The 21,227-nt window shown below is 50.1% G+C and overlaps 2 protein-coding genes across 6 annotated transcripts; one reads left to right on the top strand and one right to left on the bottom strand.

Annotated features, from left to right (window-relative positions):
* Positions 1 to 1,104: 1,104 nt before the first annotated feature.
* Positions 1,105 to 3,674, top strand: NT5C (5', 3'-nucleotidase, cytosolic). Of its 3 annotated transcripts, none has more exons than XM_034641758.1 (5): positions 1,105 to 2,054; positions 2,646 to 2,746; positions 2,825 to 2,877; positions 3,072 to 3,186; positions 3,308 to 3,326. In XM_034641758.1, exons 1-4 carry the CDS (start codon positions 1,380 to 1,382, stop codon positions 3,164 to 3,166), a joined length of 924 nt encoding a protein of 307 aa, XP_034497649.1. In that variant the 5' UTR covers positions 1,105 to 1,379; the 3' UTR covers positions 3,167 to 3,186; positions 3,308 to 3,326. The 3 variants fall into 3 exon arrangements, with proteins under 3 accessions (XP_034497649.1, XP_034497648.1, XP_011224104.2); XM_011225802.3 differs by having other exon boundaries at positions 1,118 to 2,054; positions 2,825 to 2,885; positions 3,308 to 3,674; XM_034641757.1 differs by lacking the exons at positions 2,646 to 2,746; positions 2,825 to 2,877 and having other exon boundaries at positions 1,112 to 2,054; positions 3,308 to 3,674.
* A 3-nt stretch (positions 3,675 to 3,677) lies between these two features.
* ARMC7 (armadillo repeat containing 7) lies at positions 3,678 to 19,693 on the bottom strand. Of its 3 annotated transcripts, XR_856585.3 has the most exons (4): positions 19,319 to 19,680; positions 19,081 to 19,224; positions 4,970 to 5,470; positions 3,678 to 4,436 (listed from the first exon to the last, which is right to left on the bottom strand). XR_856585.3 is itself a non-coding variant. In XM_002919837.4 (3 exons), the coding sequence occupies exons 1-3, from the start codon at positions 19,407 to 19,409 to the stop codon at positions 5,109 to 5,111; spliced, it is 597 nt and encodes a 198-aa protein (XP_002919883.1). In that variant the 5' UTR covers positions 19,410 to 19,680; the 3' UTR covers positions 3,678 to 5,108. The 3 variants fall into 3 exon arrangements, 2 of the variants coding, with proteins under 2 accessions (XP_002919883.1, XP_011224059.1); XM_002919837.4 differs by having other exon boundaries at positions 3,678 to 5,470; XM_011225757.3 differs by lacking the exon at positions 3,678 to 4,436 and having other exon boundaries at positions 5,330 to 5,470; positions 19,145 to 19,224; positions 19,319 to 19,693.
* Positions 19,694 to 21,227: the final 1,534 nt, after the last annotated feature.

The following is a 21,227-nucleotide window of genomic DNA, read 5'->3' as shown; positions in this document are numbered from 1 at the left end:
TTCGCTGGCTGTCTCTATTTCTGTCATATAAATAAATAAAATCTTAAAAAAAAAAATGTCCAAAGTGGGCGTTAAGACTTGGCTTTTAGGTCTAGTTACACTACTAAACTGTGTTCTTTTGGCTTCTCATTTAGGGACCGATTTCCTATCTTAAAAAGTGAGACTTTTAAGAGGATGAGCATAACCACTGGTTCATTTGAACATTTATTTGGGAAGAATAAGGGTGTTTATAGGTTCTGGGGGTGTGAAGGTTTTCTCCCTTTTGGTGCAAAGCATTTGCAAAATGGAGAAGTCAACAGCTTTGATACAAGATCTGTCCAATTTCACTAAAACAGGTTAGCCCTACAAATACTAGCCTGAGTTATGGTTTCTATTAGGACTCTCAGGTGGTAGGAATCCTGCCTGTACCCTTCTTTCTGATGGTGGGGAGCCTGGAAAAGGAAGTCCCTGATTTGCGTCACAACTTGTAACTTCAGTGTTTTTTTCTTTTAAAATTTTTTGAAGATCAGTGCCTAATCAAAATTCAAGTATTGTGAGGGAGGGACAGTTATGCCAGTCATTCTGATACTATAAGAACAGATTTTAGGAAATTCCATGTAAACACGTTTGCTACGGGTGTTACATTTTCTACTTAGAAAGCTTAGGGTCTAGAAAGTGGAGTTGAATAATCTTAGGATGATGATGGCAGGACAGTATTTCGTTGACATGTGGACTTTACACTCAGGTTGTGTGACACGAGCGGGAAGAGGGAGAGTGTAGGACTCACTATCGCTTACGCCCATTGTACTTCTTAAAGGCTTTTTTTTTTTTTTAAAGATTTTATTTATTTATTTGACAGAGATAGAGACAGCCAGAGAGAGAGGGAACACAAGGGGGGAGTGGGAGAGGAAGAAGCAGGCTCACAGCAGAGGAGCCTGATGTGGGGCTTGATCCCACAACGCCGGGATCACGCCCTGAGCCGAAGGCAGACGCCCAACCGCTGTGCCACCCAGGCGCCCCTTCTTAAAGGCTTTTAAATTAGATCACTTTAGAACAAGACATTAGTCTCCCCTTTGTAATGCTCCTGTTAACATTGGTTTGGAAGTACTGGGGTGCTCAGCTGGAGAACTACAGAAAGATGGGTCACCTAATCAAATCTGAGTTTACACTCTGGACTGTAGGTAAATCTATTTGGATGTAGTCAGAAAAGGGCGTAAAGTCTACAAAGGAGCACCAACAAAACTTAGCAGTGGTCGCGTTTTCTAGAGGGGGCTGTAACTGCCAATTCTAGAGCAGAGGTCAGTTCCACAGAAAGGCCGGTCCCGATTACCTGAGCTGGGTGGAAGCCGTCTCCTCGGGTGGGGTTGGATGTTCAAAGCGGATGCTCCCAACTCTGGTTTATGAGTTCGTCTCCTAGGAGCTCCACTCACACGAGCCAGGGGTCTTCAACAGTCTTTCACTTCAAAGCTACTGGGCGCCCCCATAAGTCAGGCCCTGGGGGGGCTCTGGTCCGGGGTCGGGCGTCCGGCGTGTTCCTGCGCCCCGCCCCACAAGCAGGGAGGGCGGTGGCCCCGGGACTCGAGGTCGGGATTCGGGGGGGGGCGCCAGCCCCACAAGTTGAAGGAGCCCCAGGCCTTCGCCAGGATTTGAGGTCGTCCCCTGAGGCGTGGGGGGCGGCGGATGTGTACGCGGGCGCGCTCTCAGGCCGCCCCGCGCCGCCGCCTGGGAAAGGCCGCGCACTCCCACAGAGCCGGGTCCCCCGGCGCCCCATGCAAATGAGCGCCGGTGCGCCCGCCCACCCCGCGCCTCCGGAAGTCGCGGGCCGGGCGCCCACCCCCCTACCCCCACCCCGTGCTCCCCTCCTGGAGGGCGCAGAGATGGCGGCTGCGATGGCTGCGCGGCGCGTGCGGCCCGTGCGGGTGCTGGTGGACATGGACGGCGTGCTGGCCGACTTCGAGGGGGGCCTCCTGCGGGGCTTCCGCCGCCGCTTCCCCGGGGAACCTCACGTGGCGCTGGAAGAGCGCCGCGGCTTTCTCGCCCGCGAGCAGTACCGAGCCCTGCGGCCGGACCTGGCGGTAGGCAGGGAGAGAGCGGGAGCGCAGCGGGGGGGAGGGGAGCCCCGATCCCACGGTAACCCCGGGAGCACGAGCCCCGACCCTACACGGCGCCCGGGAGCCGGGCATCCCCACCCACAGAGTGCCGGGGAGCCAGGTGCCCCGACCCACAATGTCCCCGGGAGCGGGAACCCCGACCCCACATTGTCGCCAGGACCAGAAGCCCCGACCCCACAATGTCCCCGGAAGCTAGGTGCCCCGACCACACAATGTCCCCGGGAGCGGGAGCCAGGTGCCTCGACCCCACAGTATCCCCGGAAGCAGGGAGCGCGACCCCACAGGGCACGTAGGAATGGGAGCCCTCCCCTTGGGCAAGACTGCCTCTACACCATTTCCAGAGACACCCCCTTTCTGTTTAACAAAACCCTCACTTCAGAATCCATTGTTCACCCTGGACGAGAAAGTCTGGAAGAATACTTTCCCCTATGCAAAATCCTCTTCCTGTGGCTGTGATTTGGGGATGAGCCCCCCAAAAATCTTACTTTGAGAGTCCTCCCTGGGGCTAGATCTGCTGGAGGCAGAAGCTGGGACAAAGAACACGGTATCTTTCAGGACAAAGTGGCCAGTGTGTATGAAGCCCCAGGCTTTTTCCTAGACTTGGAGCCTATCCCTGGAGCCTTGGAAGCCATGCAGGAGATGAACAACATGCAGGAGTGAGAAAGGGCAGAGAGGGAGGGGCGGTGGAGTAAGGGAGGGTACCAAACTAACTAACCCGTGCCCCTTTCACACAGCACAGAGGTCTTCATCTGCTCCAGCCCTCTGCTGAACTATGAACACTGTGTGGGTGAGAAGGTGCGGGTTACCCCAGTACTTCATAGCAAACAGCTTCCTAAGTTCTGATGTTTAAAATACACCAGCAGAACTGAAACACAGGGAGTGTGGTGGGGGGGAGGGGAGCAGCATCTCTCAAAGGCTGGAGACCCCACTCCCACCTATTTACTCATTGGCCCTACTGACAGACCTGTGTCCTCACCACAGTACCGCTGGGTGGAGAATCACCTGGGGCCTCAGTTTGTGGAACGCATTATCCTGACGAGGGACAAGACGGTGGTCTTGGGGGACCTGCTCATTGATGACAAGGACACCATTCGAGGTTAGACCTGTTTTTCTGACAACCTTCCCGGCATCTGGCCTGCTGGGATTAGGGAGAGGGAGTAAAATAACCAGATTATAACGACTGCATCTCACTGCCTTTCTTCCGTGTCCTGTCCCAGGCCAAGAGGAGACCCCAAGCTGGGAGCACATCTTGTTCACCTGCTGCCACAACCAGCACCTAGCCCTACCCCCAACAAGGAGACGGCTGCTCTCCTGGAGTGACAACTGGAGGGAGATCATAGAAAGCAAGCGGGGGGCCAGAACAGTGGATAGTAGCTGAAGGAAGGGTAGGCAGACCAGCAGGGAACTCCAGTAGAGCTGAATGACAGGGCAGTGCCATGGCGGTAGCCCCCAGCACCACGGAGCAGGGAGACACAGTGACCTCCGTCCTCACAAGCCAGCCACCTGCAACCCAACAAGATGGCTGGCAAGGAAACATGGTGGGAATATCACTCAGGAACCTTTCTAATAAAACACTTTTGCTCACCACTCTTTAAAGGCCCTTTATTTGGGAAAGTAAAGGGACAGGAGCCCTAGGAGGGGCAGCCGGAGAAAGGCTGATAGAAGGCTTTCTCCTCCCTCCTCATGTCCTTAGTCCAGTGGCTCCAGAACCTGCCCCACCTCCACAACCACAGACACCATCTCTCCTGCATCTGCTTCTCCTTGACCAGGTTAGAGGTCAACCTTGAGGGAGTGTAGGAAGCTCCCCATTGCTCCTGAACCCCAACTTTCCATGGGGGTCCATACCATTTCCCCTGTGCTGACCAACGTACACTGTGGACTCCAAGCCACACACTTCTGTTAGTATTTGGACCTCTGTCCCCCTCGAGCACCACCCTTGCATTTCTGAAGCCCTCCTGAGTCTAAGACTTCCAGGGCAGGGCCTCCCCTCATTGACCCAACCCTGACGGCAGAGGAGGAGGACCAGGACTTTCAGGCTGAGGCCATGGAGCGCTGAGGGAAGAAGAGTACACAGCTTCAAGGGTTTTTGCCTGTATTCTGGCGTGTCCTTACCCTCAGAACTGTGGTCTTACCGCCTGATGGCTACCTTAACAGTCAATGGGCTGCATCACTAAAGAGTAGGAGCGCTGGGGTGGCTTGGTTGGTTGGGCGTCCAGCTCTTGGTTTTGGCTCTGGTCGTGATTTCGGGGTTGTGGGATAGGGCCCCTGCATCAGGCTCTCTGCTGGGTTCAGAGTCTGATTGTCCCTCTTCCTCTGCTCTTCCCCCTATTCTTGCCCATTCTTTCTCTAAAATAAATTAAAAAAAAAAAAAAGAAAGAAAGAAAAGTATAGACCACATCTTCATCTTTGAAACCCTATGGTGTCTGGCAGATAGACTGTGGGGATAAACTGTTGATCCGGGGCCACAGAGTTCTCCAGGTTGGGGTCAACCATAGCCAGGACCCACCTGGAGAGCTTGCAATGCAGGTACCTAGCCTCTGTCGCCCTGGAATGGGCATGACACCTTCCCAGAGCCCCAAGCTGGCTTCTCATTTCTGTTCCTCAAGCACAAGCAATTCTAATCCCAGGCCCAGCGCTCCTCAGGAAAAGCCCCTTCTGTAAAGCCTCTGAATCCAGGGTCCCAGCTGCTTCTCCCATGAGGTTGAGAGCCTGGCAGTGGGGTGTGGGGGTGGGGGCAGGAGCTTGATCTCCAGCTGGTTGAGTGCCAACCTATGGAAATGGCATTGCCTTTGCTCTCCTCCACGTGTCTCAAAGTCTGGCCTCCTCTCTCAATGCCTCTCAACCATAGTGTAAATACCTGTCACGCTCAGAAAACTCACCTTTAAAATAGCCGAGAGGGCACCTTTTGGGGAGAACATGCTCAGTGGGAGCCAGGCTGCTCCTGCTCCCTGAGTCCCAACTAGGATAGTGGCCTCATCTCTAGCAGTCAGGGCGTCATGACTATGAGGTCTCCCTGGATCACGGCTGCTGTGGGGCCTCACTCCTTGGCAGTGGGATACCCAGGGCGGAGTGAGCCCGCCAGGTGCGGGCTTCTGCCACCTGGCTTGGGGAACAGAAGTCTTCCAGGAAGATCTGGGCCAGGTTCCGGAGCCTTGTGTTGGCCGAGAGAGAGAAGCGCAGCATGCACTGGACCACGGGCATAGCAGTCAGCTCAGGGTGGGAGCCAGAGCCTGGTGAGCTCAGGTACATGATCGTCGTGACAGCAGATAGCACGGTCTCCTCGTTGGGACTGGACAGGCAGTTGATGATGAGTGGGATACCCCCCGTCTGCAGGATGTGCTCCTTGTTGGCCCTGTCTGGGCACAGGTTACAGAGGCCTCCTGGGGAAGAACAAGGGGAGACTGGATGCCCCAGGCCTGTGCATCCTCCCACCTTCCCTCCCAGCTCCTCTCTGCCCACTTTGTCCCAGGGATAAGACATCCAAAGTCCATTCTGGTATCCATCTCTTCAAGGCTCCTGAAGGCCTGCCTGCCTGCCACAGCCTAGCTTTCAAGAAGTGGGTACCAATCCCTTTCCTCCTTGGAACAGCCAGTTCAATGTCATATGCTTTCCTTTTTTTTTTTTAAAGCAAAAAAAAAAAAACAAAAAAAAAAAACCACACACACACACAAAAACAAAAAATAAAACCCATGATACATCACTTTACAGAATTAAAAAACGGGTGCCCAGGTGGCTCAGTCAGTTAAGTGTCTGCCTTCAGCTCGGGTCGTGATCCTGGGGTCCCGGGATTGAGCCCTGCATCTGGCTCCCTGCTCAGCGGGAAGCCTGCTTTTCCCTCTCCCACTCCCCCGCTTGTGTTCCCTCTCTCACTGGCTCTGTCATACAAATGAATAAAATCTAAAAAAAAAAAAAAAAAAAAAAATAAAAAAAAAAAAAAAAAAAAAAAATTAAACGTAGGTAAGGTGATGATTTCACACATGCCAAAACTTATCAAACTGTATCCTTTAAAGATGTACAGCTTTTTATATAGCAATTATTTCAAAAAAGCTGTTAAAAATACTAGAAGCCAAATTATAAATCACTTTAATCCTACCATCTAACATTTGCTTTTCCTTCCTCAACTTCAAAATACGTGAATACATACAAACATTTAATAAAAATGTGATACTTTCCTGTTTTATAAGCCAGCTTTTTTCATTCAGCAATGGACTGTACAACAATGGCATCATTTAACGGCTGTGCAGTGCACTACCTTATGGATGCAGTGTAATTTATTAAGAGGCTAGAGCAAGGGGGGACAGTTGGGGGCTGGCAGGGACATGCCTCTTCCAGGGACAGGAGTCTGCCCGGGTTCGGCACTGCCGCCCCCTCCCTCACAGTACCTGGGTCAGTTTAAGTCCTGCTATAGGGAAATGTCTTTTAAAGTTAAATCCAGGGCGCCTGGGTGGCTCAGTCGTTAAGCGTCTGCCTTCAGCTCAGGGCGTGATTCCAGGGTCCTGGGATTGAGCCCTGAATTAGGCTCCTCCAATGGGAGCCTGCTTCTTCCTCTCCCACTCCCCCTGCTTGTGTTCCCTCTCGCTGCCTGTCTCTCTGCCAAATAAATAAAATCTTTAAAAAAAAAAAAAAGTTTAATCCATTCGGCCTCTAGGGACTTCTCCCTGTGCTAAAATCCAAATTCCCCTCTGAGGTCTTCATGGCCCTGTGCCATCTGGTCTGGTCCTTCTCTTTCTCCCTGTCACTCGCAGCCTTAGCCTGTCCCTGTGACCTTCTGGCCCCAGATTATCACATGCTGCCTCCCTTTTGCTGGTAACCAACATTTCACGGCTCCCACACCAGTAAGGTTCCCCTGGAATACCACCCCACTCCCGACTCCCTCCATGTCTAGGACACTCCCTTCATCCCTGCATGCTACTTTCTTCATATGCTTAGAACCCTGAGAAACCACCTGGCAGGTTTGTCTTCTTCCTCACTAGCTGCCAAGCCCCACTAGAAGGCAGGTGCCTGGAGGTCAAGACCGTGGCCATCTTATTCCCACCAGGTCCTTGGTGCCTGGTGCAAGAGGCGTTCCACAGATACTTGTTGGAAGGGCTGTACAGCGGTGAGCTTCGGAAAAGGGCTGAACTGCAGAGGGCCGGGGCCTGCACCATCAGCTCCCTGAGATGTCGCCTACCATGGACTTCTGCAGTTCTGGGATCCGAGCTGTGACTCAGAGCACCCCTGAGGGAAGGAAGGAGCTGAGGAGCACTCCCGGAATCACAAGGCAAGGGAGACAAGGCATTCTGTCCTCCCTATGGGACACAGGGAGACAAGGCATTCTGTCCCCCTATGGGACACAGAGTCCTGACCTGCTGGTACTACTTCACAGCTGTTCACCTCCGTGGAGCCCTCAGCACATCCTGGGGCATCCTGCTGACTTCCTTCCGTACTTGCTGTCTGTCCCTGTCACTGGACACCGTAAGGCAGGGCCCTGCTCTCTGGTTTACCTCAGTATCCCAGGTACCTGCCACTGTGGACACTCACTGGCCACATGCTGGGAACATAACTGAACCCCATGAAGTGTTACAATCACCCCGATTTTAGTGGAAGCAGAGGCTGTTGAGTCGTCCAAAGTCCCAGAAGATGGGAAGCCCCATGCCACGGTCAAGGGACAAGTGGCAATGCTCTGGCAGGCCTCTGGCTTCCCGGACACATCCACACCATCTCTTCTGAACTTCAGCAGTGAACCAGCCTCCTACCCACACTGTAGATTAACTGACTGGGGGCAGGGGATGGGATTTATCTCTGCTGTAAAGTATGATAAGATGAAGTCTGAGTCACCCTTGGCCAGTGAGTCATCATCACACAGAGATGAGCCTGGGTGGGACACCGCCACCCAGGCTGGGGGACAGTCAGATGGGATCTGCTGGAGGGTGAAGGCAGGAGGAGGTCTCAGGACAGCTGGCCCCATCTGCTCCCCATTCGTAGACCTAGGAAGTCTCCAAGGATGGATCCTATGCCTGTCCGAGCTTGCCACTGCCTGGGGCCCAACCACAGGGCATTCTCCTCCACCTGCTGGCAGCGATCCTCAGAGCGGAAAACAAGAGTGAGCACTTGCAAAGAGAAGGCTTCAGTGGACAACAAGTCTGAACGGAAGCACCCAAAATGGATCCAGGAGACCCATGAGAAGCTGAGGCCACAGCTAACTGAGCTCTCCCCCGAGTCTACTTCCGTGAGCCTGCCCTGAAGAATGAAGGAGGGCTACAGGAAAAGAGGAACGCAACAACTGGAAGCTTCCTAAATAATGCCCAGCGAAAGCAAACTGGTTGGACCCAGTTGGGTATGTTGTATGATGGCAAATGATACAGTTCTTAAAAAATCACGTTTTCAAAGAGTATTTAATATGGGAAATGCCTGCAACATAAGGAGGGAAAAACGTCACCAAATTGTATGTATGATAAAACTGCAATGAACAAGTCTGGCACGATGTCAGCTCTTCTGAGAGCCTTCCACGACCACCCTCACAACCCCTCTCCCCAGCGCTCTCCCCTCAACTTCTTTGTGTCTCCTCTTCACGCCTAAGCTATTTGTCAGGTTTACTAAAGGCTGCCCCACTAAACCACAACTCCCACCAGAGGGGGAATTTGTCTTGTCTCATTTAGTCACCTCAGCCTGGGATATACTAGATGCTCAATAAATGGACAGACATTAACAAAAGACAAGCTGCAAACAGCAAAAGGTTAACAACGCTTATCTCTGTGCAGCAGGATTAGGAGTCATTTTTATTTCCTTTATTTTCCAAGTTTACCTCCACAGAAATGTTCTGTTTGTTTTGTGTTTTCTGTGGAGAGGAAACAGGGTAGAAAATGTTATTTTTATAAGCAGGAAAGGGATTTTTTTAAAGACTCACTTATTTTAGAGAGAGAGAAAGCACGCACATGCACATGAGCAGTAGGGGCAGAGGGAGAGAAAAAGAGAGAACCTCAAGCAGACTCCCCTGAGGATGGAGCCGGATCCGGGGCTCGATCCTAGGACCCTGAGATCATGACCTGAGCCGAAATCAAGAGCCGGCCGCTTAACCTACTGAGCCACCCGGGTGCCCTAGAAAAGGATTTCTTTTTAAAAGCTAAATTTCATTTAGAAAGTAAAACTCACCAAATGACACCATTAAAAAAAGTAAAAGGACAAAAGGAGAAAATATTAATAAATTACGTATCTGAAAGAGGACTCCTTCCAGAATATGTAAAGAATATATATTACTGCCTATCGAGAAAAGATGAACACAATGTAAAAATGAGTAGAGACTTGAATAAACTCTGCTCAAGAAGAGCGACGCATTACAGTGTGCTCGTCACTACTTCTCAGAGAAATGAAAATCCAAACCTCCATCAGGTGGCTGCACACACCTCCTGTAACAGCTGAAACAAAACACATGGCCGAGACTAAGGGCCGGTGGGAGGTGGGGGTGCTGGAATTCTCACACGCCGGTGGCCAGGAGCCTCACACACTGACGTTGAACACACACCTACCCTATGACTCAGCAATTACACTTCTACCTGAATCCAAGAGAAAGCAGGACCTATGTCCACAAGAACCCTTGCGTACAAACATTTGTAACAGCTTTATTCATCAAGGCTCTCCACTAGAAACAAATCTTCATCACCAGGTGAACGGATGAACCAACTGCGGCATATTCATACGAAGATGTGAGCTCATGACACTGTAACAATATGGATGAATCTCGAAAACACTGAGTGAAAGAAACCAGACACAGGAGTCCATCCTGTGTGATTCCACTAAGACGAAGCCCCTGAAAACACGGACGCCGGGCTGGCTCAGTTGGTGGAGCAAGCAAATCTTGATCTGGGGTTGCGAGCTCAAGCCCCACATTGAGCGTGCAGATGACTTAAATTTTTTTTTTTTTTTTTTGAGAGAGCAGGCGTAAGAGCATGAGGGGGGGAGGGCCACAGAGGGAGAGAGAATCTTAAGCAGGCTCCATGCTCCATCACCCACCAAAATAAAATCTTAAAACAACAACAAAACAGGCAAAACCCACGGGTTAGAATAGTGGTTACCTGAGGGTAGAAGACACTGACTGGGAGATGGTGTGGAGGGACTCTTCTGGGGGAGATGGAAACACTCTATCTTGAGTTTAGTGCTGGTTACATGGGTGTACATATACCTTAATGAATTTAAAAATCCATCAAACTGCACTGGGTGTTGTACGGAAGTCTTGAATCACTTTATCATATACCTGAAACTAATATTTCACTGAATGTTAACTTACTGGAATTTAAATAAAAACTTAGGGACGCCTGGGTGGCTCAGTTGTTAAGCGTCTGCCTTCAGCTCAGGGCGTGATCCCGGCGTTCTGGGACCGAGCCCCGCACTGGGCTCCCTGCTCTGCTGGGAGCCTGCTTCTTCCTCTCCCACTCCCCCTGCTTGTGTTCCCTCTCTCACTAGCTGTCTCTCTCTCTCTGTCCAATAAATATATAAAATCTTTAAAAAAAATAAAATAAAAATAAATAAACAAAAACTTAAAAAGTTCAAGGGGAAAAAAAAGTCAAATTGACACACGATACGTGCAGTTCTCCATATGTTGATGGTGTGGCATCTTAAACCACGGTTACCAAACAGAAAGGAGAACAAGTTCTGACTGGCTGATGAACACGTTTTGGACAAACCAGACAAGACACAAAGAGAACAAGGGGCAAAAGCAGGGCCCTTCTAGGCACAAGGAATCAAAGAAATCCCCAGGAGAGGCAAAAGAGAAAACCCCAAGTACAAACGAGGATGAGAAAGCTGGAGGCTCAGAGAGGTCACACAGCAAGTAGGGCACTGCTGCTGAGACAGGAGGGTCTAAGGATTGTTCTGGGGATTAAATGAGGTCATGCCCGTAAATGCTTAGCCAGCAGCTGGAGGCTGGGCAAGCCCTAGGAGAGAGCGGCCCAAGACTACTCCATCTGATGACTCAGCCACCCCTGGGTGCTGGGCTGGCTGCAGCCCATCCCAAATAAAAATCTTCATTTGGGACTATTTGTTCTTGGGTTTTACTTTAGCATCTTGAAAACAGCTCTTTCTAAAATTTAAATGTTGAGGGGTAGAACAGTGTATAGTTACCACTATGTATAAAAAGGAGGGCAACAGGGTGAAAGGGATAGAGATGGAAGTGAGACTTCTCTCAAAATAACTTGTATACAGTTTTGACTTAAATCATGAATGTTTCCCATCATAACAAACATCAAATGAAATCGAAAGAAGAGAAAACATGGTTTTTCATACTTCTGACCTATATTTCACTTCTGGGAACTTATGCTACTCGTATACCCTTCCAGGGGAGAAATGGCATACAAATAAGGTTATCCACAGCAGCAATGCTTGGGAGAGCACATGGAAACAACCTGAATGTCCACCCCTAAGGGTGGCTAAACACCGGTCCCTGGGTGCCAGGGAATGGCATGCAGCATTTGCAAAGAATAAGGCAACTCTTTGTGGGCTGACGCTGCAGGTGCACCAAGACATGATGCTAAGTTAAAAAAATAAAAAGCAGAATATACATATTCTACCACACATGCAGAACCTGCAAAAAAAAAAAAAAACCCATACAGATTTGTCTGTAAATTCTGAAAATATCTCTGGGAGGATATAAAAGAAACTAGTAACAATGGTTGCTTCCAGAAAAGGCTGCAGAGGGAGTTACCATTCTCCACATTCCCTTCTGAATTCTGTACCATGTGAATTAATCATGTATCCACATAAATTAACACATACACACACAGACAAGGTGTGCTTGTGCCCAGAAATCAGAGGAAGGGGAACTGGTCTCTGCAAGTCTGGGAGGAAAGGCAGAGGCTGGCTGCCCTGCCCAGCTACTGTGGAAGGGAGCAGTGAGGTGAGAACACTGACATCACCTCCTTTCTATAAGGGGAATCCTGCCACAGATGGATAGCTGAGGAATTTTTTCTTTTTTCTTCTTTTTTTTAAAGTAAACCCTATGCCCAACGTGGGGCTCGAACTGACGACCCCAAGATCAAGAGTTGTATGCTCTACCAACTGAGCCACCCAGGCACCCCAGAAATTATTAAATTATTATAAGTCAGGAAGGTGTTCACCTCTGATAGGAAAGAGAACTGGATCAGAAAGGGACATATAGGGGCTTTTGGACTGCTGACATTATTTTAGCTCCTGACCTTGGTGCTGCTTACGTGGGCATTTGCGTTCTCTTTGCTAAACTCTACCTGTATGCGTCAGCCCTCTTCTGCACCTGTGGGTTGTAGGTATGGGCGCTGTGCCAGCCTCTGGGGCTATAAACAGGTGCATGGTTGGTCCACATCTACTGTGTGCTGGGAGGGGGACGGTATTTAATCACATTATTTAATTCTCTCCCCATTTTACTGATGAAGAAACTGAGGCTTAGAGAAACTGAATCACTTTCGCCAGTCACCTGGGTCCTCAGAGGCAGTACTGGGATTCTAACTAGATCTGCCCACCACAGAGCCCTTGCTCCATCCTCCACACTCTGGGGCCTCCCTGTACCTCCTTCTCTCACTGATGAGTTAGGCTCCAGGGGTTAGACATCTTTCTGATTAAAAAGGAATTCCTCGGGGTGGGGGGTGGCTCAGTTAAGCATCTGCCTTCGGCTCAGTCATAATCCCGGGGTCCTGGGATAGAGTCCTGCATCAGGCTCCCTGCTCAGTGGGGAGTCTGCCTCTCCCTCTCCCTCTCCCTCCCACTCATGCTTGCTCTCTTTCTCTAGTGTTCTCTCTCTCTTTCAAATAAACAAATAAAATATTTTTTAAAGATTTAATAATTTCTAATTAACAAGCGGGAACTTTTAAATTTTTAATAAAAAATAATTTTAAGGGCAGCTGGGTGTCTCAGTTGGTTGAGCATCTGACTCACTTGATTTCAGCTCAAGTCATGATCTTGGGATAATGGGATTAAGCCCTGTGTCGGGCTCTGTGCTCAGTGCCGAGTCTGCTTGTCCCTCTCCCTCTGCTTCTCCCCCTGTTCACACTCTGACTCTAATAAATACAAAACATCTTAAAAAAAATTTTTGTACAATATATATATCCCCACTATATTAAAACTATAATTCACTTCTGCATATTTTTGGACTTTATGTAAATAGAGTTACACTGTATATACCATGTGTCTAACATCGTTTGCTTAAGGTTATGTTAGTAAAATTACTGCATGTAGCTACAGATTTGTTTATTTACCTTGCTAAGTAAGGAGTATTAACATCCCACGTCAGTATCCATTCTATTACTGACTGTTTCAAGTTTGGGACTGCTACAGATAATGCTGGTAGTGACATTTTTGCACGTGTCTGGATGTGCATGCGCCCTAACCCTATGAAAGTAACTGCTGGGTCAGAGGGTGTGTCTATCTTCAATTGTATTAAATATTGTTTTCCAGAGACAGCTGAGGATTTATCTACCAGCCTTTTTCTGAGCACCACCACCATCTGGTGGCAACTACATGTATGGCAGGAAATAGAACACAGGAAAACAATTTAACATGAATTCAGGGAGGCCACCTACTTGAACCCTGTTACAGTAACAAAACTGCCAAGTATTCGGTGACATTCTAGGATTCAACCAGTTTTCATGGAGCAGGAAACTCTCTCCTGGTTCCGTTCAATCTCCATACAGCATCTAGGAAGGCGCAGGTGTGCAGAGGCTGCATACAGAACACCTGAGAGTCAACCCATGGTGCTTTGGGCAAACATTCCCAAATTAATGCCAAAGGCTGTCTGAGTTTTTATTTGGAGCAAGAGCCCCAAATTCTTTCACTCATTTGGGTATTTACTGAGATCCTGGCTTTATATCTGGTCCTCCATAACTCTCCCACTCCCATCCTCCACCCTCAGCAAGGGCCAACCAGTACGGCCTTCCAGTGGCAGTCTCCCTTAGATGCCAAACGTGGCCTGGACGGTGAGCACCACCATTAGGAGCAGGGATGACTTCCCACCAGAAGCACCTCAAGGATAGCGCGGAAATGCAAGGTGTAGTGGAAAGAACAAGGAAAGACAACACTCTGGAGTTTGAGCCTTGGCTCTGCCAACTGGGGCCCCTGGGCACAGAATTTGGATCCAGGAAGAATGGGTAAATTCCTGGCTCCAGTCATCACTAACAGTGGGAGCCTCAGGCAACGGACCTAACCTCACTGAGGAGTTGTTTCCTCACACGTAAAGACAGCTTAGTACTACTGGCCTTGTGGTTGGTGACACAGAGCCCTTACAGGACGACAACCAGAGGGTAAGTAAAATAGCTCTACAATTGTTCTAAATGGACAAACCCACAAAAGCAAAGGACAAGAAAGGGGAAAGTACAAAGACTCAAAAAGCCCTGTGTGTTATCAGCAATCACCATAACCAGATTCTTCTTGAAGGCTGCAGGGGTGTCGGAGGGGTCACAGGAAGATGGCCCCCACAGAAAGTCAACAGTCAGGCACAGGGCCTCGCCACTGCAGCTTTCAGCCCTCCGCACAGGTGGAGCCACCTGACAGGAGAGGTCTTATCTCAGCTGAATGCATCAGCACCACCTGGAAGGACACCTGCAATCGTGCCGGGCTGCTAGACCGACCGACGGAAGCCTGCGTTCTGACCCTGACCTGCCACTAACCAGCTGATGGGGGTGGTCTATGCCTCAGTTTCCTCATCAGTGAAATGAAGGGTTTGCAGTGCCTTTCGAGCTTTCACAGTCCACAATCCTAGGAATAGGGAACTCCTCTGTTCTCTTCTAGAATCTGACAGCCTTGGTTTTCCCTCCCAGGCTGGCACTCTTTAAACCTTTGGCCAACCTGATCCTTCCTAAGCCTCAGACTTCTTATGGAAAATGGAGGTTCTGAGCACACCTAACATTTAGTGTGCCTCAGGGTCAAAGGCGACAAAGCACAAAAGCCAGTACCTGGCACACAGAGGGTTCTCTATAAATGCTAGCTATTCCTACAAGTCCTTCTAAGCCCCAGACCACCAGCTCTGTAACGGCGGCGCCCGTGCACATATTAGAGCAGGCTCCCTTCACCGAATGCTACCCGGACACTAGATGGGAGGCTACTGATCAACCTTCATATCTTTTCCTATCAGTCAATGATGTTTTTCCAAAAGGAAAGAATCCCTAAAGCATGTGGGTGGTTCTCTTGAAGGACAGAATGCCATCCCACCTCACCTCTTTGGGAGATGAGGGAACCGTTTATCCTCAAAAGGGCCCCGAACACCAGTCCCTTGGGGGGAGGTCTAGGGGATCCAGCAGCTGCAGACACTTTGTCTCATTTAATTCTCTCAACAATTCTGTGAGGCAGGTACAGACGCTGCCCCACCTGACAGATGACGGGAGAAAGGAAATCACATGCCTGGGAGAGCAAGGACTTGAACCCAGACCTGCCTTGACCCTAAAGCTCAGCTCTTATCAAACTCACTAGGGTCCTTGCCAACCAACAGACGCTGGGTTTGGTTATGCGAGCCCGAGGTAATCTAAACCAGCTCTCCTCTCTGCCCTTACTCCAGAACCAATCCCACTCAGAGCTACAGCACTGAGTCCTGGCCAGTACTCTGCACCTTCTGGGCCCTTCCCTGGCCTTCCCCAGAGATAAGCAAAGCTGAGCTCTGCCATCTGGAGATACAATTTCAGGCTTGCCACCAGAGATGAAAGAGCTGAAGCTACAAAGCACAGCACGCGGGGCCTGTTAGCCAAATAAGCACCTGCCAGTGCTTCCCATTCAGGGCCGGTGACATGAAGAGAAAAGGGAATGACAGCAGTAACAAAATATGCATCTAAGTATGACTGGAACTCTCCTGGTAAGTCATGCACAATAAATACAAGCCAAATTTACTCTGCAGACAATCTCATGGAGGGATTCAATGCTGAGAAAGCGATGACTCTGGGGATCAGGAACCTTGTGCTGGTGGAAGGAGAGGAAGAGAAAATGAGGAAAAGTGGCAGGGAAAAGGAAAACTGGTGATAAGGATACTAAGAAAGTGACCAAAGAGGCCAAGTACCTTCACGGAGACACAGCCACGCATACACCCACTTCTGCTCCCCACAACTGGCCTGCAACGTAGGGCCACAGGTGAGGAGAGGAGTCTCAGAGAAGGGACAGACAGATCTTGTCCACAAGAATCAGCTAGGAAGAGGAGAAGCTGGGACTGCAGGCTCTGGGTCTGGGGCCGGGTCACCCACTCTGGGAAGCTGCCCAGGAGAGCAAGAACCCAGGCCAGGCCCAAGTCTCCAGCTCAGCCGACCAGGGTCTTAGAGTGCTCTTGCCCTGAGCAAGTTACTTCCTGATCCTGCAAAAACTTTTTGTGGGGGACTGCTCCTTTTTTTTTTTTTAATTTAAAGATTTTATTTATTTATTTGACAGAGAGAGAGGCAGCGAGAGAGGGAACACAAGCAGGGAGAGTGGGAGAGGGAGAAGCAGGCTTCCTGCTGAGCAGGGAGCCCAATGTGGGGCTCGATCCCAGAACGCTGGGATCATGACCTGAGCCGAAGGCAGACGCTTAACGACTGAGTCATCCAGGCGCCCCTGGACTGCTCCTTTTATACACGTTTCCTCCAGTCCAAAGTTTGAGTTGGAGGAGCTCTGTCACTCCTAGGTGGAGGTTATGCTTCCCAAGGGCCACTGTCACCACTCAGATGGCAGAAGCTGGGGAGCAGAGGGAGGGGATGGAGGACTTACACAGAGGAAAGTCTTGAAGTGACTGATGGTTTAGAATATTTATTTAGCATAATGATCTTCCAGAGGGCCTAGTCTGGCCCTCTCCACAGGATGAAGAGTCCAGGGAGCCCACCAGAGCCCATCCTCCTTTCTCCCATACATGGAGCTCCAGGCCCTGAACCTGCTCGCACAGCTGCATGGGCCTCATTTCTGGATCCTGACTCCCACGCGTGGACTCTGCTGTTGATGTGTGCAACCCCACTGCTGTGTGTACACTCCTAAGTCCAAGGAGCGGCCACAGGGCAGGCATGAATACACCCAGCATGTCCATACACATGGGTGAGATCTATTGTGGTGTGAAGAGGAGGGATGCCCCAGCCACCCCAAATAGTAGGGGCCAGCCTGGATAGTCTTGTTTTTTTTTTTTTTTTTTTAAAGATTTTATTTATTTATCTGAGATAGAGTGTGTGTGAGCGCATGAACTGGGGGAGCGGCAGAGGAAGAGGGAGAAGCAGACTCCCCACTGAGCAGGGAGCCTGACTCAGGGCTCGATCCCAGGACCCTGGGATCATGACCCGAGCGAAGGCAGCCACATAACCGACTGAACCACCCAGATGCCCCTGTCTGGATGGTCTTTCAAAATTTTACAACACACCTACCTGATGTATTCAGTGCCAAAAAAAAAAAAAAAAAAAAAAAAAAAAGTGTTAGTTCATTCTATCAAGGCCTTCAATCTAACTTAGGTTCCAGGAAATAAAGGAGAAAGAGAAACAAGTTAAATGACACCAGAAAGAGGCAACCAGACAATTAGGAAAAAATTAGGAAGGTGGGAAATTCTGCAGAACTGGTCTGGATCCTTCAACAATTAGCGTCATGAAAAGAGACTACTAATGGTTAAAAGAAATAATTTATGGGCGCCTGGGTGGCTCAGTTGGTTAAACGACTGCCTTTGGCTCAGGTCATGATCCTGGAGTCCCAAGATCCATTGCCACACCAGGCTCCCTGCTCAGCAGGGAGTCTGCTTCTCCCTCTGATCCTCCCCCCTCTCATGCTCTCTCTCTCTTATTCTCTTTCTTTCAAATAAGTAAAATCTTAAAAAAAAAGAGAGAGAGAGAGAGAATTTATGTAGTGCCTTCCTTCCAGGGAATACAATATCAAGGCCATGATCAACAGTGAGACCTCATGCTGACAGCACGGCTCCATGACATGATGTGGTGAAACGGCACTTACTTCTGTGGCAGTCCTCCCCCTAAAACCCACAACAAGAAAAAGGCATCAGACAAATCCCAGTTAAGGGACAGTCTACAAAATACCTGACCAGTACTCCTTGAAACCATCAATGTCATCCAAAAAAGAGTAAGTCTAAGAAACTGGCACAGTCCAGAGAAGCCCAAGATGTGACAACTAAAAGTAATATAGTACACCCTGGATGGGATCCTGGAATAGTAAAACGGTATTAGGAAAAAACTAAGGAAATTAATCAAGTATGGACTTTTAATAATAATGTATCAAAGAACCTGGGTAGTTCAGCTGGTTAAATGTCTGCTCAGGTCATGATCTCAGGGTCCTGGGTTCAAGCCCAGCATCGGGCTCCCTGCTCAGCGGGGAGCCTACTTCTCCCTCTCCCTCTGCCGCTCCCCCTGCTTGTGCTCTCTCTCTAATAAATAAATAAAATCTTAAAAAAATATATATTGGGCTTATTAATTCTAATAAACGTACCATACTAATGTAAGTGGTTAATAATAGAGAAACTGGGCATGGCACATATGGGGACTCTCTGTATTATCCTCGCAATTTTTCTAAAACTGGTCTAAAATACAAAGTTCATGGGGGTGCCTGGCTGGCTCAGTTGGTAGAGCATGCAACTTTTTTTTTTTTTTAAACAGAGAGAGCACATGAAGGGGGTGTCAAGAATCTCAAGCAGACTCCACACCCAGCATAGAGCCTGACATGCAGAGCCTCACTTGGGGCTCCAGCTCCCCCCACTCGTGCTCTCTCTCTCAAATAAAATCTTTAAAAAATTTAAAAAAATAAACCCAGCATTCTATAAATTTTTTTCCCTCCAAGTGGCTTCAATCCATTCCTTCATTTATGATCTCATCTCTCAGTAGGGGGAAAGGCAGACATGCAGAGGGAGTCCTGCACATTAGTTCCAGACCCGACTCAAACTGGCTGTGACCCGGGACAATGTGTGAACCGAAGAGGTGGCACAGACATCGCTGGCACAGACATCGGGAAGATCTGCCTTCTCAACAGAGGGACTGCCTAAAAGATTCCTTTCCCAGTGACTGACCTTTAAATCACTTACTTCACCAAGTCAAACAGGTAACTGGGAGACCTGCCCCATCCTTACCAATTGCAAACTCCACCAGGGTTTCATTCTCCTCCGACAGGGAATCGAGGAATAAATCGAGGACCTGCAGCTGCCGCAGATACGGGTAGTTACTGGGATCATAGGCGAAGTTGGCGAGGTTGGCTAGTACTTGCTCTTTGGCGTCTGCGGCGGAAAAGTGGCGCTGGAGCCAGGTCCGGGGCGGCTGTCACGGCCGGACCCCTGCCCCGTCCCCTGCCCCCCACCCTGCCGCTCTCACCTTGGCTCTCCGTCTCCTGGAATTCCGTGACCAGTGCCTGCAGGTATCCCAGGCGCCCGACGTGGGGGTCTACCTTCGGCTTCTGGGCCATGGTCAGGGAGGCAGACGCGGCCCGGGGAAGGGCAGGAGAGTGTGGGAGGTGAGGCCGGAAACAAGTTCCTTCCCTGGCTTCAGGTTCTGCAGTAACTTGCTGCCGAAACTGGAATGTGGAAGGTAGCGTGGGGTCTCAGGACCTTGTTAGAGTTGAGCATGAAAACCTAAATTTGGACCCGGGACACAAGAATGAGGAGCGGCACTACAGCAACTTAGGAACTTCATTTTCGGCTCGATTCCAGGTTTCCGCCGGAAGCCGCGCTTAGCCCCGCCCCAGAGAGCGGAAGGGGCGGGTCGAGGCAAGCAAGAGGCGGGGTTGTGGCTGAGCTCGGCGCGCCTGCGCGACGCGCTTAGTGCTTTAAGGCTCTAGCTGGAGGGGATCCGCCCTCTGAAGGGTGCTGTAGGGCTGAGGTTGCTTCAAGGAGTTCCTTTAGGGCGCTTGGGAACCCAGGGGAGTCGGGAGGGCGCCCATGTGGGGAAGTGTCGAGGCAGAAGAACCTCCAGACACCCTTGCACTTGGCGAGGGGGAGCAGCCCAGCCTCCTCAACCAAGGGACACCCCTTCTGGAACGCCGGCATCAGTTACCTGCACCCCGGCATGAGTCCTTTGAAACTATCTTCTGGTCTTTTCCAAAAAGTTGGGTGAGCCTGGCACCCTCTTCTCCCCAGCCCTGAGTGGGCCACCTCTGGCTAGAAATTTCAGAGTAATAATGCCCTAAGACTTTTTGCCAGCTAGGTGGAGGGGGAGCGCTAGGGGCATCCACGAGCCCCAGGACCCTTTGTTCACCCAAATGTACCGCTTTGGCCGCTCTGCGTTGTGAAGCCCTGGATGCTGAAGCCCTTCGGCCCAATTCTTTCTCAGGGCTTCTCAGGAAGGTGATGTGTAACCTATACCTTGTAGGCACAGGGAATAGAGCACCAGGCAGGGAAGTGGCCCTGCTGCAACTCCATTGTGCTTGAAAATTTTGGGATAAAGGGGTTTGATCTGTGAGCTTCTCAAGGTTAAGGACCACGTATCTTTGGCCCTGGGCCTGGCATGAGGCCACACTCCAGCCTGCCGCAACGTCATTGAGACCAGATCCCATCTCCATGGGCTCAGGTCCCTGTGGTCAGCCCCTGCCCTATGTGTACCTGTTGGGGCAAGAGTTATGACTATAATCGGTGCTTGGGTACCCTGACAGCTCCACGTAGGACAGTGGCCCCAGACCTGTCGTCAGGCCCTTTGGCTTCTGTCAAGAGCTGATAGAACTTGGGGAAGTAAATCTCATTCCAAGGTGGCCAGGGGCTTGTCTGCCTCTGGCTGGACAGAGCAGCAAAGTCAGGAGACAGGATGTAAGTGAGCTCTACCCTGCACTGGTCAGGAACTTCTCCAGATCCTCTCTAGAGGATTCCCAGGAAAGCAGCTAAGTGGGGATTCTGGAATCAGATGGGCCATCCCATCCTCCCTAATTTGTCCCCCCAGAAAGGCTCAGGGGCCTTCCTCCTTGGTGAATAATTCTCAGTCCTTGGTTTTGTGCTGAGGGCATCACTAGGTCTTACTTCGCTCTGCCCAGTCCCCGGCACATAGTAGATACTCAGTAGTATTTGTTGAAGGGTATCTGTCCAGAGATTATTTCCACTCATGGCTGGGGGCAGATGAGGTCAAAGTTCCCTATGCTGAATGTTCACGGATACCTTTTTTCTTTAAAATAATCTGTTTTCAGGAAGTGGGCCTAACGGGTTGCACATTTCAAAGCCTGGTGGCTATTAGTGCCAAAAGAATCCACCTACCCACCAGTCCCACTCTTTCCTCTCCACTCAGTTAGATGGAGGAGACA

Source organism: Ailuropoda melanoleuca, chromosome 13 (genome assembly GCF_002007445.2).
Source record: "Ailuropoda melanoleuca isolate Jingjing chromosome 13, ASM200744v2, whole genome shotgun sequence".
NCBI lineage: Eukaryota > Metazoa > Chordata > Mammalia > Carnivora > Ursidae > Ailuropoda > Ailuropoda melanoleuca.
Note: the sequence above shows the minus strand (reverse complement) of the source record. Positions and strands in the feature narration are given on the sequence as shown.